We start from the raw sequence: 16,365 nt of genomic DNA on the forward strand, positions 1-16,365 counted from the left end.
TCAGTCCTTGAGAGGGCCACTTCAGTGATGAACGAATGGCAGTGGGACTGCTGAAATCAGGAAAACTAAGGAGAAAGGGCTCCATTTTACTTCCTTGCCACCAACCTTCAACTCACTCTGCCTTACACTGGCTTTCTGTGAAAGAAGTTAAGTGGCTGCTTCAGGATTAATCACGGCAGAGCTATCTTGAAGAAACTATTTGGGTTAATGAGTATCATTTGCTTCTAAATATGCATCCTCCCCCACCCCTCTAGCCACCAATTATTTTCGTATGCGATGGGCTTAGAACTTTCTGGAAAGACCATTTATATTCTCAAATTCTCCATCTGTTTAAGCAAAGTAAGCACTGTAGGGGAAGGGGGAAGAGGTATAAGAAATAATTACTGTCCTCATGGCCTCCAGTCTCACAGATGGAAATGAAGATTATACACTAGCATTATAATACAGCATATTATGTGCCACGTGAGTACAAGTTTGGAGGTTCTCAGAGCAGACGTGAGAGAGGTCCCTTTCCATGAAGGGACAGATCTGTGTTTGGTCTTAAAGCAGGTATAATATTTGAAAATGCAGAAAAAAGGAGGAAAAGGATGCTCTAAAAAAGAAGTGCAAGACACACTATAGGGCAGCAACTTCTCGAATTATGAAGCTCACTGGTCATTAACCTTTCTAAACTACCGAGGGGCACTCATAGTAGGGACTAACATTAACCAAGCTTTCTATGGTCAAATTCCAACATGCAAAAATTAATTAATTAATATTGTAATTAATTCATTCTTAAGTGCACTTTGTAAAAATCAGGATGGCATCTTACAGACATTGGCATCTTTCAATTGGTTGCTGTGGACCCAGTGAATTAAATTAACCAATTTAATTCACTTGTAGTTTCCTTTTTATGTATGTACAAGAAGAACAGAAAGTAAATACGTCTTAAAAAGCTCTTTTAATACATAGAAAATAAAAATTGGGTTAAAGAAGAGCTCTGTTTTGTCAAGTTGGCAGTACTGTTCCTCGGAATTAGCATGTAATGGTGCATCTAGTAATCTATGGCCTCTAGATTTGATGAAGTATCACCCATATCACCATCATTCCATAAAATAAGAGCATTTTAGTGCCCCAAATCAAGGAGGGACACAGAGTCAGCATCAAGAATGAAGGTACTTCTACTCTTCTCTCTTGCCCATTGCACTGTACTCACAAGACGTCCCACAGGGCTCTGTGTCTCTCCCCCACTTACAAACCTCTGACTATATCATGGATGCTAGGACATTTGACTCCTGGGCCAGTGGCCAAGGACTTTATTACTCTTGGCAAAAGCAGGTGTCAGAGCTTCACATTAGCACTCATCCCACGGAGGTAAAACACATGAGCCTAGACGGACGTGTGCACCTGCTGTGGGCAACGTGACAGGAGAGGAACCTGAGCTGGAGGAAGCTGCCTCTTTCCAGTGAGCAGCAAATAGGCCAGCTCTGCCTTGGAGATATCTTGCCTTTCAGTGTCCCTCACCACAAACCCGAGATACAGCCTGGAGAGACAGCGGTCAGGACTTTGCACTCCTGGCACGTTCGGCAGAGATGTGCAGAGATGCTCAGGGCCCACAGCAGACAGCCCTTCCCAAAGGCCTCCTGGCCAGTGCTTTAACCCGCCAGGCCTGCTCTTGCCCTCATGCCATTGCAGTAGCTGGTCCTCTGGCCCAGAAAGTTCTTCAGCAGAGCTGAGCGTGGATCTTCCAGTCTTTCCTTGAATGACCACCCTGCTAGAAATTGTTTCCATACTCCTGCCCCACCCTTTTACGTTGCCCCAGCATTTACTACCTTCTAACATACTCTACAATGTGGTTCTCGGTTAGCCTCCATTTATTGTCTGTCTCTCCCCATCCACAGCCCCAGTGCACACACGGTGTGGGCTCCCTCCCTGGGAGTGCAGGTTGGACCTGTAGATACAACGGGCTATCACTCCTGTGACGATGTCACGACATACAGCAGAGGGGATTTCGCTGATATCGCTGAAGTCAGTTGACTTTGAGTTCATAGAAAAGGAGATTTTACCTGGGGGCCTTGACCTAATTATCAGAGCCATCAAGATCTAGGTCTAGAGGTCAGAGACAGAGGAAGGGAGAGATTGCAAGTGGAAGAAGGCCTACTGAAGGGGCCATAGGGCATGGAAGGGTTGTTGGCCTCCAGAAGGCCATAACTACCCCCAGTGAACAGCTAGCAAGAAAGCAGACCCCTGGGCGCCTGGGTGGCTCAGTGGGTTAAGCTGCTGCCTTCGGCTCAGGTCATGATCTCAGGGTCCTGGGATCGAGTCCCGCATCGGGCTCTCTGCTCAGCAGGGAGCCTGCTTCCTCCTCTTTCTCTCTGCCTGCCTCTCTGCCTACTTGTGATCTCTCTCTGTCAAATAAATAAATAAAATCTTAAAAAATCATCATTCTTATGATCCTAGTAGATGAGTTCTGCCAACAATGTAAGTAAGCAGGGCAGGGAACTCTGCACCTCCATGGAGAGACCAGACCCAGCTGTGGGGCCCTGAGCAGAGAATCCAGCTAAGCCACACCCAGACCTGTGATCTAGAGGGGTCAGGAAAGGATAAATGGGTGTTGGTTGGAGCCATTGAATTTGTGATGGTTTGTTACCGAGCAACAGAAAACAACAGTGCAGGAAGAGCTTCTGCCTCCTGTGTTCACCGATGAAACCCAGGACACACCCAGCATGTAAGAGGACTTGATAAATATTTATTGAAGGAATTTAAGTGGAATCAATTTAGCTATAGGAAAATCTCACTACATGCCCTGTTTTTCATACATTGCGTCAAACTTATAAAAAGTTCATGCTTTCTACAGACAAACATTTGCTGAACTAGAGCAATGGTTCTTCTGTTCCGAGACAAGCTGTTGAGAGTAAACAAAGCCTTTATCTTGATAAGCTCCAGGTTTCAAGTCCCGAAAACCTGACAGGCAAACCCAGGGGCATCCCCATAGCTCTAGCTTTCCTAAACACAGGGGCACTCAACTTCAAAAACAAAAAATAAAGCTGTTCTAAGAAAGTTTAAGCTTACAATATAAACAGACTCAGTGGAGGTCATTTATGTGGTCCAAATGACCTCTAATTTTATAATAGCACCTGTGTCCATGGTCCTCAAATGTCTATTTGGCATAAAGACATAGACTACTCTGTGAAAGGGGTCCAGTCCATGTAGTCACTCAACCACTGGGGATTAAGCACCTACTAAGCACTGGATGTGGAGGATCAAGTGGTGACAGAAGAATTCTTAACGCCACTATCTGAAAGGAATTTGGACTTAGTCCTCTAAACAGAGGCATGTGCACAAGGGCAGACGTGTTATGCAAGGTCAGTAGGGGGCGCCATAATGGGAACCGCAGTCTCCAAGAAGGCCTGAGCATGAGTAGACTTTAGCCAGACAGAGGGAGTCACAGCAACAACCCAAAGAATGAGGAAAAGAAAGATCGTCTTCTGGCTTTGTTAGGAATCCAAGAATAGGAAAGGAGGGCGCTTTATTCAGTGGCTGCCCCTTAGAAGTTGTTCAAAAGAACTCGACTTCCTGCTCACGTCTACTGCTCCAGTCCCAGGAAGACCACACAAGAGCCCTGAGAACTCTCTTAAATACCCAGCAGTCAAAGAGGGCCATACAGAGAACTGCTCTGAACACAGTCATTTTAGTTTGTAAGGAACCAAGTGCTCTACACAGTGTGAAAGCTCAAAATAGAGTGGCTCTGCATATTTATCTCCTGATTTGTACACCCCCGAGGGTGCTTGAAGACATTGAAGACATTCCTGCTCCATTAACTACTTACAGCCTGGGAATCCAAGCTCCCAGCCCAATGCCAGGGGCAGGGGGATGCCCCGTGGTGAGCTGTGGGCAGACACAGTGCATCACAGCCTAAGATGCACCCGACCTACAGGAAACGTGTTTATGGCCTGTCTCTTCCCCCTAGAAGGTAAGCTCCGCCAGGACAGAAACTTTTGCCTGTTTTGCTGACTGTAGACGGAGGCAGAAGAGATGTTGTGTTCAGGCATGTTTTTCCCCGCGAGCGTGGCTGTTTGCTGTAAGAGGATCGGGGGCTCACCTGTTGCCCCAGCACATGCAAGAACTCTTAGAGGCAGAGTACACCGTCCCTGTCACCCCATGACCCGGGCTGGCTGCATGGCTGCTTTGCCAACAGGAATGGGAGCTCAGACAGAAAATGAGAAACAGGTCACATCCTAACAGGGCTCTGAGAGTGATCGCGTGGCAGGCTCCGTGTCTTGTCCCATCCTCTCGCTCAGCATGCTCCCTGTCTTGGCTGTTCCATCACCTGGACCCCAGACTGCAGACCCCACCCGCTCACAGCCAAGGTGTAATATGAGAAATCTATGTGGATTACTGGGAGGCCACAACTTAGGGGTTCTTACTGTAGCAAAACCAATACACCAGCATTAACCATCGAGGCAACAAGAATTAAGGAGAGGGAAAAATTAAGCAAACTTAGAAGTTTTCTACAAAAACTCACTAGCAAGGAAATAAAGTCAGTGTCTCAAATTATGATTTAAGGAAATGGGAAAATGAGTCCCTTTAAAAAAATGAATCTATGCACAGTTCTCAAAAATCTTTTCTAGATGTCTATGTACCTACACTATATTATTAAAGCATTTGAAGAATATTAGATAAGCCAAACCTTGAAACGAACTGAAGAAGGTTACAATGTTGGGATGCTTCATTCGGGCCAGAAGAATTACTTCTTTCTTTGAAGCTTCTTTTTCTTGGTTGGGCATCTAAATTACATTAAGAGATAGAGTATAAAGATACTATTATCTATATAGTATTATCTATAAAGTAATCTAAGTAGTTATCAATAATTTGTTTTCAAGAAGATGCTTTCTGCTATCATCTAAAATTCTCGAAGATTTCATTGGCTTCTAATGCCACTTCTGAAACTGATCGTTCAATGGCAGGAAATGACATTCCTAGAATTAACAGCGTGATCTATAGCGAATCAATGGTTTGTCGGTGATAATTGAAAACAAGAAAATAAATATTTCTGGTGTAGGTCTGCTGTATTAAAGGTTCAGTTGCTTTGGTGGCAACTTGTTAATTACTTAGGTCTCTGAAGGAAACTTATTTTAATATTTATCTCTCAGCAACAAAGAAATTCCTTATAAAAAGGCAATGTTCCAGCAGCAACCATTGCTGAAAAGAAACACATGAAATTAAAAAAAAAAAAAAAGTCATATATCCCCTCAATCAGGCCAGTAAAATTCTGTAGTAAGATTACTACATTTTTCTTTTTTTTTTTTTTTTTTTTTTTTTTAAAGATTTTATTTATTTATTTGACAGAGAGAAATCACAAGTAGATGGAGAGGCAGGCAGAGAGAGAGAGAGGGAAGCAGGCTCTCTGCTGAGCAGGGAGCCCGATGTGGGACTCGATCCCAGGACTCTGAGATCATGACCTGAGCCGAAGGCAGCGGCTTAACCCACTGAGCCACCCAGGCGCCCAGATTACTACATTTTTCATTTTCAAATAAAAATGGTCTCTTGGGACCTCATTTTGATTTGATGCATTTTCTTATTATTCGGCAGATCATCTACTGAAAGTATTTTTCGATTGTTTCGGTGCCAGTGGCAGTGGCCACACCTCGCTCCCACCCCTTCTTCCTCGTTCTTGACACTTTGCGATTGCCTGACTGGTCATCTCCACCTGACTTCTGGCCTGGCCGCACCCCCTTTCCAGCCCCAGCAGGTCACCTACTCCTCTCCCCCGCTCCTTCTCTAATGGTCTTCAACACCAGCCCACGCGGTATGTGTGAGTTCCCATACTTCTCATCCTCACTGAGAGTTAAGCATTTTTTAAACATTAACGTTCTCAATCCCAACTTTACTGCCTCCTACCTATGTATCCTTCTGTAAATCATTTAAATCTCAGCTTCTGTCTCTTCCACCCCAATTTAAATTTAAAAACAGCTGCTCCATGTGAGTTTCAAAACACAAGTAACTGAATTACTCCTACGAGATTGACAGACTTGGCTACTCAACCACTTTAACTACTGTTTTTCAAAAGAACATTAGACACAAAACCAAAAGGCACACGTAGGTAGGTGACTGTATTTTTATAGCTAGGTACAAATACTGGCAATAGATGTGGCAAATATTTCAGTATCTATAAAATATAAGGAGTTCTGGCAAATTAACAAGGCAAAAAGGGCAAACCTGCTAATACAAATATGGCAAAATACACGGATGGGCAACTCATAAAAAAGAAAAGAAACAAAAATGAGAAACAGAAAAAAATATCCAACCCCACTCAATAATCTAAAGATCTAAACCTCCATCTTTCTCTGCCTGCCTCTCTGCCTGGTTGTGATCTCTCTCTCTCTCTCTCTCTCTGTAAAATAAATAAATAAATTTAAAAAAAAATAAAGAACAAAGACTGAAATAAAATTTGATGTAATGTTTCACCTATGATATAAACAAAGACAAGTATGTTAATACCTAGGATTATCCAAAGAGCAGGAAACCGGCACTCATATACTTCTGGTATAGGTGTATAAATGTGGGGCGGAAGCAATTTTACAACATGAACTAAGAAACTTTAAATTGCTCCTGTTTTTGGCTTATTATCTCTTCTAGAAATTTATCAAAAGAAAATAATCAGAAATGTGACAAGTGCTTTCATATAAAACCTTCTTTACCATGCTTTGTCATTAGTTTTTTAATTACTGTCATGATACACACTTGTGATCTTAAAAAATATTTGAAGCCAGACAGAAGTGAACAAGATGAAAGTGAAACTGCCCCTTGTCCTCCCCACCCATTCCATTAATTCCCATTCCTTAGGAGTAATTGCTGCTAATTGCTAAATGTTTTTACTTAATGCACACAGAGGTAAACATGTGTACATAGTTTGTTTAATGAGAATAACTTAGGGGCGCCTGGATGGCTCAGTTAGTTAAGTGTTCAACTCTTGGTTTTGGCTCAGGTCATGATCTCATGGTTGTGGAATCGAGTCCGGGTCCGGCTCTGCGCTTAGCAGGAAGGCTGCTTCAGATTCTCTCTCCCTCTCCCTCCTGCTCACTCTCCCTGTCTCTCTCTCAAATAAATAAATAAATAAAATCTTTCAAAAAGTGACTTATATTCTTATTACATGGTTTTTAATCATCCCTAAAAAATTAAACATAAATGTCTGAAAATATAAAAATAGTTAATGTATTTATTTATTTACTTGACAGAGATCACAAATAGGCAGAGAAGCAGGTAGGGTGGGGAGGGGGGGAGCAGGATCCCCGCTGAGCAGAGCAGAGAGCCTGTTGTAGGGCTCGATTCCAGGACCCTGGGATCATGACCTGAGCCAAAGGCAGAGGCTTAACCCACTGAGCCACCCAGGCGCCCCTGGTGTTTCTTAACCTGATGGCATATTAGGCAGTCATCAAAAATCAAGGGAGGCAAAGTGTTATAGTAGAAAGAGCAAGAGTGAGAGAGATCTGTTGGCTATTGGGCATCATTGAGCAAATCACTTAACATCCTTGAGCCTCAGCTCTTTTATCTATACAATGAGCCACAAGATAGATCTTCAGGGCTGTTGCAAGAATTAAATGAATTGATATATGTAAATCACATAGGATGGCAGAGGTAAAATAGGCACCCAGTGCTTACCACCCAGTGGTAAGCATTATCTTTATTATTGGGAACATTTAATATTATTATATGAGAATATTTTTCTAAGTTTATTTACTTACTTTTTTTTAGTAATCTCTACACCCAACGTGGGGCTTGAACTCACAACCCCAAGATCAAGAGTCACATGCACTTCCAACTGAGCCAGCCAGGGGCCCCAAAGAACATTTTACTATATAAAAACACTGAATGACTTGAGAAAATATTCATGACATACTGCTAAGTACAAAAAGATGCTATAGAAGAGTATATCTATCATGGCACCTATCATGCCAGTATCTTATAAAGTATTTATACATTAAAAATAGCCTGGAGGGGCGCCTGGGTGGCTCAGTCGTTAAGTGTCTGCCTTCAGCTTAGGTCCTGATCCCAGGATCTTGGGATTGAGCCCCACGTCGGTCTCCCTGCTCAGTGGGAAGCCTGCGTCTCCCTCTCCCACTGCCCTTCCTTGTATTCCCTCTCTCACTGTCTCTGTCAAATAAAGAAATAAAATCTTAAAAAAAAAAAAAATAGCCTGGAGAAAAATGTACCATAATGTTTAAAGAGAGAGGTTACAAGTGATTGTATTTTCCTCTAAATGGCCTTATTTTGCCCTTCAGTTCTTTTCAAAAATTTGTGTAATGAGCACTTTCATTTATAATCAAGAAAGTATACAACACATTTTGGAGGCAAGAATCAAAAGAATAGGGGCGGATGGCTGGCTCCATTGCTAGAGCACACAACTCTTGATCTCAGGGTTGGGAGTTCAAGGCCCACACTAGGGGAAGAGCTTACTTAAAAAAAAAAAAAAAAGAATCAAAAGAATATGCTTGATAACAGTAGGATGATGAGAGAGAAAATAGTAGCTTGGTACTATTATAGTAGCTTGGTACCTGTAAGAAATAAGCCATTCAGGTTCTTGTATTTAGAGTTTATAGCATGGAGAGACACTGGTGATGTGAGGAAATGTAGATTTCTCTAGATAAGAAGTAATGAAAAACTACATTAGGGTAGAAAGGAAGAAAGAAGCAATACCTATTAATACTGGGACACAGGCCTTGCTAGGCAAATTTAATAATATAAAGAGATATGGGAAAGCAAGAAGAACAAGGCCTAATATGACATTCTCCTTAGTGATGGCACGGAGGCCAAGGCAGTTCATGAGAAAATGGATGAAAAAAATCAGTGCTATATTAGAAAAATATGGTTGACTTTTTATTATGCATACTAAGAATGGGAGAGATACTATCAAGTGAATTAATATATATCCTTATAGAAAATTCACCTCCCCAATACTTTCTTCTTTCCTTAGAATTAAAATGGTGTTGTAATTCCTAACTATGTACCATCTTAACAACAGAGCTAGAAGGCCTGAAAGTGTCTAGCCACTGAATTATTTATAAATTATAAAAATGTATTGACTACCTACAGGGGCAAAGCATTATTAGGCGCTGTGTGGAAGGCCAAGACAAATAAGGTAGGCATTCTGCACGCACAGCACACACGGTTTAGTAAGGGGAGAAGGCACAGACACACACACACAAAACAAAGCCCATCAGAGAAGAGGACAATCAGTACCATAGCAGCAGGACAGGTAAAAAAGCTATGCGTTTACACAGAGAGAGATTACTTCAAGTGGGAAGGTCCTGGAAGGTCTCCTGGAGCTCAGCCCCAAGCAAGTAGGATCTTAATGCTTGGAAACGCGCAGGCAAAGACCTTCTTAAAAAAAGAGCCCCATGGGTGAGCACAGAGACAGCTGGGTATGTGGAGGGGAAGCTGGAAATGGAATTTGGGAAAACAAACCAGAGAGAGTGTGAAAACTAATCCAAAGAGCAAAACAATATAAAAGTACAAGGCAAAAATTACTCACAATCCCACATTCCACCTACATAACAACAATCGAGTACATTTTCCTTTTATGTATGTGACTACATGCATGGGTATCTATATTCTTGGAAAAAGAGAATACATATTTTTACCAAGAGTACCTCGTTCTACATACACTGTTTTCTCAATTAGCAGAAGCTGTGACATTTCTCACATCAACACTTCACCTGCAACATGATTTCTAAGAGCCGCTTCCTTTTTTATAAATGAAGTAACCAATCCCCTACTGTTCGACACTTAAGTTGCTTTCTGACTGTACATCTCCGGGTATTTCCTTGGAGTACACTCCCAAAAGTAGATCCTGGGATGTGTACTTTTTTCCCTATCTTTTTCAAAACAAAGATAGCTTTTTCTGCCTACACAAATAATACAGTTCAAGGGGCGTCTGAGTGGCTCAGTCGGTTAAGCATCTGCCTTTAGCTCAGGTCATGATCTCAGGGTCCTGGGATCAAGCCCCACGTTGGGCTCCCTGCTCAGTGGGGAGCCTGCTTCTCTATCCCTCTGTGATCTCTCTCGTTTTCATTCTCCCTCAAATAAATAAATAAAAATGTAAAAAAAAAAACAAAAAGAGGATTAATAATTAAAAAAAAGAATATATGCTTCATATTAAAAATTTTGAAAATGCAGAGGAGTAGTAGAGACGAAATCCTATCACTCAGCAATAATCACTGTTAGTGTGCATGTGTGTGTGCATGTATGTGTGTGGGTACTGGTACTGTTAACATCACACACACACATACATATATAACTTTTGGTGGCCTGATTTTTTTTCATCTTTACAACTGTGGACCTATAATGCAAATAGGGCATGGATCCTTCTTTTTTTTTTTGGCATGGATCCTTCTAAGGTTTTAATACATACTAATGAATTCCCTTCAGAGTGATACCAATCTACCTTCCCATCATCAGAGGAAGAGTCCCCACTTCCCCACTTTTATATTCTTTCTTATCTTTCCCAAATGTATAAGCAAAAAGTTGTATGTATTGATATATATTTCTTACTTTACTCATGAGTTTGAAGTTTTTGTATGATGACGTCTTTGGTTATGGGTTTTTCCTTTTTATTCATTTATAAAAGGCTAGCACTTTTTTGTTAATAGTTGCAAATATTTTGGCATTCTGTCAACTTCCTTTCAATTTATTCGTGGTGTTTTTTTGTCATTCATAAGTTTTATGTTTTTATGTACTCAAAAGTGACAATGCATCCAGTCATCTTTCCTGATGACTTCTGTCCTAGTGAAGGTCTGGGGACACGGATGGAGCATTATCAAAAATTTTCTACATGGAAGCTGGAGCCTTGGCAAAGATACTGAAGCAGCCCAGGGCATTGACTAAACAAATAAAACAAACTCAGAGGAGAGAAGGAGCCAACAGTATGTGGCAAGTAATCGGACGTGGAGGGAGACAAGACTCACAGGTGATCCCATGGTTTTGAGCCTGGATCTCACAAGGACACTAATGCCATGAACACAGTGCAACACAGAGCAGATAAAATGCAGAACCGGGGGCTGGGAGGGACCAGGGCTGGAGAGAGTTTTAAGAGTGGTCTGCTTACTGGGAAAGACAAGAGTGAGGCGACTGCCCAGAGAAAGAGAAGAGAGTTGGCAAAGAACAGATGCTGGGGGACATCTACGGAGTGAGAGGGTAGACAGACCTGAGAGAGAGCAGCCAGATAAACAAAGGCAAGCAAACAGAACAATGTCGAGGAAAGAAGCTCTGAGAGTGCATTAGAGTAACAGGACACTAGTAGTAGGATGCCACAGGGCCACGAGAAAGGACCTATACTGGTGAATAAAGCATTCTCTCCAAAGCTAACCATCTACACCTGAGCTTTAGTGTAAGTTTGGGAAGGTCTTTTGTTTTCCTTTGCAACATTAAAAAACTGTGGTAAAATATATAGAACATACAATAAATACCATTTTAACCATTTTAAACTGTACAGTTCAGGGGCATTAAGTACACTCACGCTGTGCAACTTGTCAAGTAGATTTTACACACATTTTGGGTTTTTTTTTTTTAACTAAAGGGATTTTTTCAAAGATTTTATTTTTAAATAATCTCTACACTCATTGTAGTTCCAGTTTCACAGATGCTTAACCGACTGAGCCACCCAGGTGCCCCTGGTCAACTGAGGCTTAACGTTCATACTATAAACTCAAAGGAGCAAAAAAAAAAAATGACTTTCTTTTTCATACTAAATTAAAAGCCAACTGAATATATTACTGAAAATGAACAGGAATGTGAACTTCTTCACTTTACCTTCGCAAAATCGACCTCTTTAATAACACAGTACTTGCCATCTGATTTCCCATTAGCCAAGAATGCTTTCCCGAAGGCACCTTCCCCAATGACCTTAATCACATCATAATTGTCCATGGTGTCAATGCACGGTGGTTCCTGAAATCAGAGCACTGAAATTTTATTGCACATCTTTCATAAACGTGAACAAAGTCACACAACTGACCACTGCAGTGTAAAGGAACTTCTTTTGGTAAAACTTTCCTACCAACCTCACCAAGACAAAGTCAAATAACTTTCCTTGGGATGGCAGGCAATAACGAAGGGGAAACATTTTTTCTTGGTGTAATCTGAGCTCAGACTCCGTTTTGATAACTGTAGTGTTGTGATCCTGGGGAAGTCACTTAATCCCTCAAAACCTCACTCTCCTAATTACTAAAATGGAAATAACAATACCTGGTTTTGCAAGATTGTTCTGAGAATCTAAGATACAACACGCCGGGGTCTTGGCTCCCCTGTAAAGGGGGAATGTCCTTAATACTGGTGCGGTTTTACAGTTCGGCCCTTCTCAACGAGGACGTGCTGCCCCCTAGGGGACATTTTGGGAATTTGCGGAGGTTTTTCTGTTCTTGCAGAGAAACGAAAAGCACTATGGCATTTAGAAGTGGTTGGGGACTGGAATACTAATATCCTGAGATGCGAGGCACGGTCCTGAAAATAAAGAAGTATCCCGCGGGCCTACAACCCTAGCAAGTCCCCACACACTTTCATGTGCATGGAAAAATCTACTTATAACGATCTGCAGCTAGCACCAAACTGCATTTTACACGTAAATACAGAATATTTTTTTGCAGTTTTACTGAACACTGAATTTTCTTTTTTTTTTTAAGATTTTATTTATTTATTTGACAGAGAGAGATCACAGTAGACAGATAGGCAGGCAGAGAGAGAGAGAGGGAAGCAGGCTCCCTGCTGAGCAGAGATCCCGATGCGGGACTCGATCCCAGGATCCTGAGATCATGACCTGAGCCGAAGGCAGCGGCTTAACTCACTGAGCCACCCAGGCGCCCCTGAACACTGAATTTTCGAGGAAAGCAAACGCATGTAAATCAAGGCTTGGTTGTACTTTGTTGTGTTTGGAATATTACCAAGAATTGTGCACCGGTTTGGAAAATCACGCCCCCGCTGGCTGAGCTGCTCAAGGTAGCCTTAGCCGAGAGGAGACCTAACAGTGGGCGGCCGTCAAGGTCAGGTGCCTCCCAGCCCAGGCGCGGGCCCTTGTCTACTTCCCCTACTTCTTCGAATGTGGTCGTACCAAGCATTTGCAGACTGAAATGCAAACTTTATTATAAACCGTTTCCTTGTATTTCCTCTTTACACCACAATTAGGACATCATGCCCACTTTTTTTGTTGTTGTTGTTAGAGAGAGAGAGATACAGAGCGCAAGCACAGGCAGGCTAGAGGCAGAGGGAGAAGCAGGTTCCCTGCCGAGCAAGGGGCCCGATGTGGGACTCGATCCCAGGACGCTGGGATCATGACCTGAGCCGAAGGCAACCGCTTAACCAACTGAGCCACCCAGGCGCCCCATCATGCCCACTTTTAAAACTTGCGTGAGCAGGCCAGTCAGGTTTTCGATCATTTGTGTCATGGTAGGAAAGGGGACAACTAGGTGGCATGGGTCTGGGAACCAGCTCCGCTGCCAGGGGAGGTCAGAGACACCTGAGGACCTGGTTTTAAGGGAGGCGGCTGCGGAATTGGAACACGAGGACTCCAGCCCGGGAACTGAGGGACGGCGACCGCCCGGCCCCGGCGGCACCACGGGGTGGAAGCCCCCAGCTCTCGGGACAAGCCTTCTACCTTAGGAGCACTCGGCGAGGCGGCCGCCGGCTGGGCTGCAGAGCTGGTGCCCGCGCCAGAGCGGTGTGTAGCGCGTTGCCACGGAGACCAACGCGGCCCGGGACTTCGGGCAGTTCCCCCTCCAGCCCCTGTGTACCCTTCGGGGGCTCGGTCCCTTTCCCCGCGGCTCCCGGAGCCCTGGGGGCAGCTCGGGGGCAGGATCCCGGGCGACCCGCCCGCAGCATACCTGCTGAGCCGGCTCCGCCGGGCGGGAAACTTCCTTGCGGGGGAATCTGGGTTCCCCTGGCCGCTGCGCTTCCGGGCGGCGGGGGTGGAGCCGCGCGGCGGAAGGGGGGCGGGGCGCTGGCGGAGAGAGGACCGGTCTGCACCATCCTCCCCGAAGAACAGTCCGAGGCCAGGGAGTTTGGAAACCCGGCCGCGTCACCTTCTGCTGTCTTGGGTCGGGACTCCGGTGCCTCTCACTCCACCAGCACAGCGCTCCGGTTTGTCGCCACACGGCGTACCAGATGCTTTGCAGAAATTATCTCTGTTCTTTGCAACAACCCAGCAAAGTAGCGGTCATCCAGTTTTCTAAATGAACTAAATTGAGACAGGGAGAGTTTTTCGTGCAAGGCTCAAATACTATCAAGAGATGGACAGACACTGGTCTCCACTTGGCGGCCTTACCAAACTGGCCGCAACGCAGTGGTCTGCAAACAGGCACCACCCACCGCCGATCCCCGCCCCCGCCTTCCCATTCCCCATTTGCGAAGGCACATCAAGCTGCTGTCTAAAACGTTCCATTACATGTCTAAATAGTTGAAAAGGATGTAATTTCCAGCAATTATAAATACTGACACGAGTAAAACATATCCAAAGTAATCTAAAAACCACGGTAATTTGAAACCAACCATCATTCTCTTTTTAAGTAAGCTCTTCTTTTGAGAATCACAAAGTTTACATCATTCCTTTCTCTCCTTGAACTATCCCTATAGCTAATGTTTTTCTGCTTCAAAGTTTTATTGATCACTATCATATAAGTGGAAATTAATTTATATTTCCTGATCATAGGCTTTCTTTCATTCTTGATTGAATTATTAACAGTACTAGTAGGTACGGAATTGGTAAAAAAAAAAATGAAATGAATCACACTGATAAATAATCATTAAACATAAAAAAGTAAAATTGTATTGGAAATTTATCACTTAAAGATGTCAATGGGCTTTTTCCCCCCTCCCAATTAGTATCCACTAGATGAATGCTCACTTTTTGCTGGAATAGACAAGGTTCAAAAATTATTCTCTTGCTTTTCTTTCTTTCTCCCTCTTTCTTTTCTTTCTTTCATCCTTTCTTTCAAGCCATTAAGTACTGGGAAAACTCATTCAGTTAAATAAATAGAAATTGGAATTTTTGTTAAAAGTGTCCCTCGGGGAACGCCTGGGTGGCTCGGTGGGTTAAACCTCTGCCTTTGGCTCAGGTCGTGGTCTCAGGGTCCTGAGATTGAGCCCCACATCAGGCTCTCTGCTTAGCAGAGAGCCTGCTTCCCCTCTCTCTCTGCCTGCCTCTCTGCCTCCTTGTGATCTCTCTGTCAAAAAAATAAATAAAATCTTAAAAAAAAAAGTGTCCCTCAATTCTTGCCTGGTTTTAAGTCAAGAATCATAATAATCTATCACTAAAACTGGCTCCTAATCATCCATTAAATATCCTGAAATGTTATTAAAAGCAAAATTCTACAAGCCAACTGACTTGTGAAATGATGTCATCCAATCAAGACTCATTGAGTCTCTCAATAACTATACATAATTCCAAGCTCCCTTTGTTTGGTGGTTTGGAAATATTTATCCCCGGGGGCAATGCTAAAGTTTGATATGACTTAGAGGTACAGAATACAGTATTTATGGAAGTTGGGTATCTGGAACTATCCTTAAAACTATCCCCACTAAAAGAGAGTGGTTTAAAAAAAAAAAAAGGCAGGGGGAACCTAATCTAGGTAACTCTGGAAAATGGTGTTTTGATTGGAATTGTAAGGCTAGAGGCACTAGAACAGTACATGAACTCTGTACTCTAGTTAGGAAATTTGTTTCTCACAGGAGTATGGGTTGATAATTTGGAAACATATGTATCCTAGTGTTGAGCAGTCTAGTAGATAATGGATGGCTGAAGCCAGGTTTCTCACTGTCAGAAGAGAAGCTAGAAAAGCAAGGAGGGGAAGCCTAGAATGAACCCTGTAGTACTAGATCAGAGTTCAAGACATCAGTATGAGCTCACCCTCGGCTCAACACACAAAGAGATGGAGAGACACAGAAATGACTATAGCTGTGTGGGTGTGCACAGGATAGCAAACATATATGGCTCTCCTCACTCTGTCTGCTAAGAGGGCCTAGAAGCATTGACAGCCCAGCTCCTGGTTTCCAAACCCATGAAAGGAGCCAAGGCTCCTTGGAGAAATGGCTGATTCTGGAGCTGCAACAGAGAAAGCTGAAGATGCGTCTGGACCATCTTCTTGTAGTACCAGGAAGGAAGGAGGTTCTCAAAACACAAAAGAATGAGGGCATGTCAGAGGAACTCAGAGGCAACTGGGAAACTCCCAATAGCCAAAGCTAGACCAATTGAAGGATCAGAACAAATGACTTCACATTGGATTATAGCCCCCTTCAGGAGGTAGAGCTGAGGACAAGCTGGACCCAGTGAGTGAGTCGCTTAGAGGCACTAGGACAGTATATATACTGTGTCCTCTAGTTGGGAAATTTGTATCCCAGTGC

General features: G+C 43.2%; 2 protein-coding genes across 2 annotated transcripts in view; both read right to left on the bottom strand.

Moving 5' to 3' along the window:
- Window positions 1-13,800, bottom strand: part of NEK5 (NIMA related kinase 5) — a 59,610-nt gene extending 45,810 nt beyond the window's left edge. The window contains exons 1-3 of the mRNA XM_032314184.1: window positions 13,625-13,800; window positions 11,788-11,925; window positions 4,670-4,766 (exon numbers count right to left, since the gene is read on the bottom strand). Of these exons, the coding sequence (XP_032170075.1) occupies window positions 4,670-4,766; window positions 11,788-11,904 (214 nt within the window). The 5' untranslated portion in view covers window positions 11,905-11,925; window positions 13,625-13,800. The remainder of the gene's footprint in view (window positions 1-4,669; window positions 4,767-11,787; window positions 11,926-13,624) is intronic.
- Window positions 12,301-14,586, bottom strand: LOC116574565 (collagen alpha-1(XI) chain-like). The gene is made up of 2 exons (XM_032315365.1): window positions 13,625-14,586; window positions 12,301-12,355 (listed from the first exon to the last, which is right to left on the bottom strand). The coding sequence occupies exons 1-2, from the start codon at window positions 13,993-13,995 to the stop codon at window positions 12,301-12,303; spliced, it is 426 nt and encodes a 141-aa protein (XP_032171256.1). The 5' UTR covers window positions 13,996-14,586.
- Between the last annotated feature and the right edge of the window lie 1,779 nt (window positions 14,587-16,365).

Source organism: Mustela erminea, chromosome 15, assembly GCF_009829155.1.
Source record: "Mustela erminea isolate mMusErm1 chromosome 15, mMusErm1.Pri, whole genome shotgun sequence".
NCBI classification, from domain to species: Eukaryota; Metazoa; Chordata; class Mammalia; order Carnivora; family Mustelidae; genus Mustela; species Mustela erminea.

Excerpts from the sequence above, each read along its gene's own strand:
- LOC116574565 (XM_032315365.1), bottom strand. The coding sequence starts at position 13,995 with ATGGTGCAGACCGGTCCTCTCTCCGCCAGCGCCCCGCCCCCCTTCCGC. Across the intron at positions 12,356-13,624 it reads CCTCGCCGAGTGCTCCTAAG|GGGGCAGCACGTCCTCGTTG; the intron begins GTAGAAGGCTTG and ends AATGTCCCCTAG.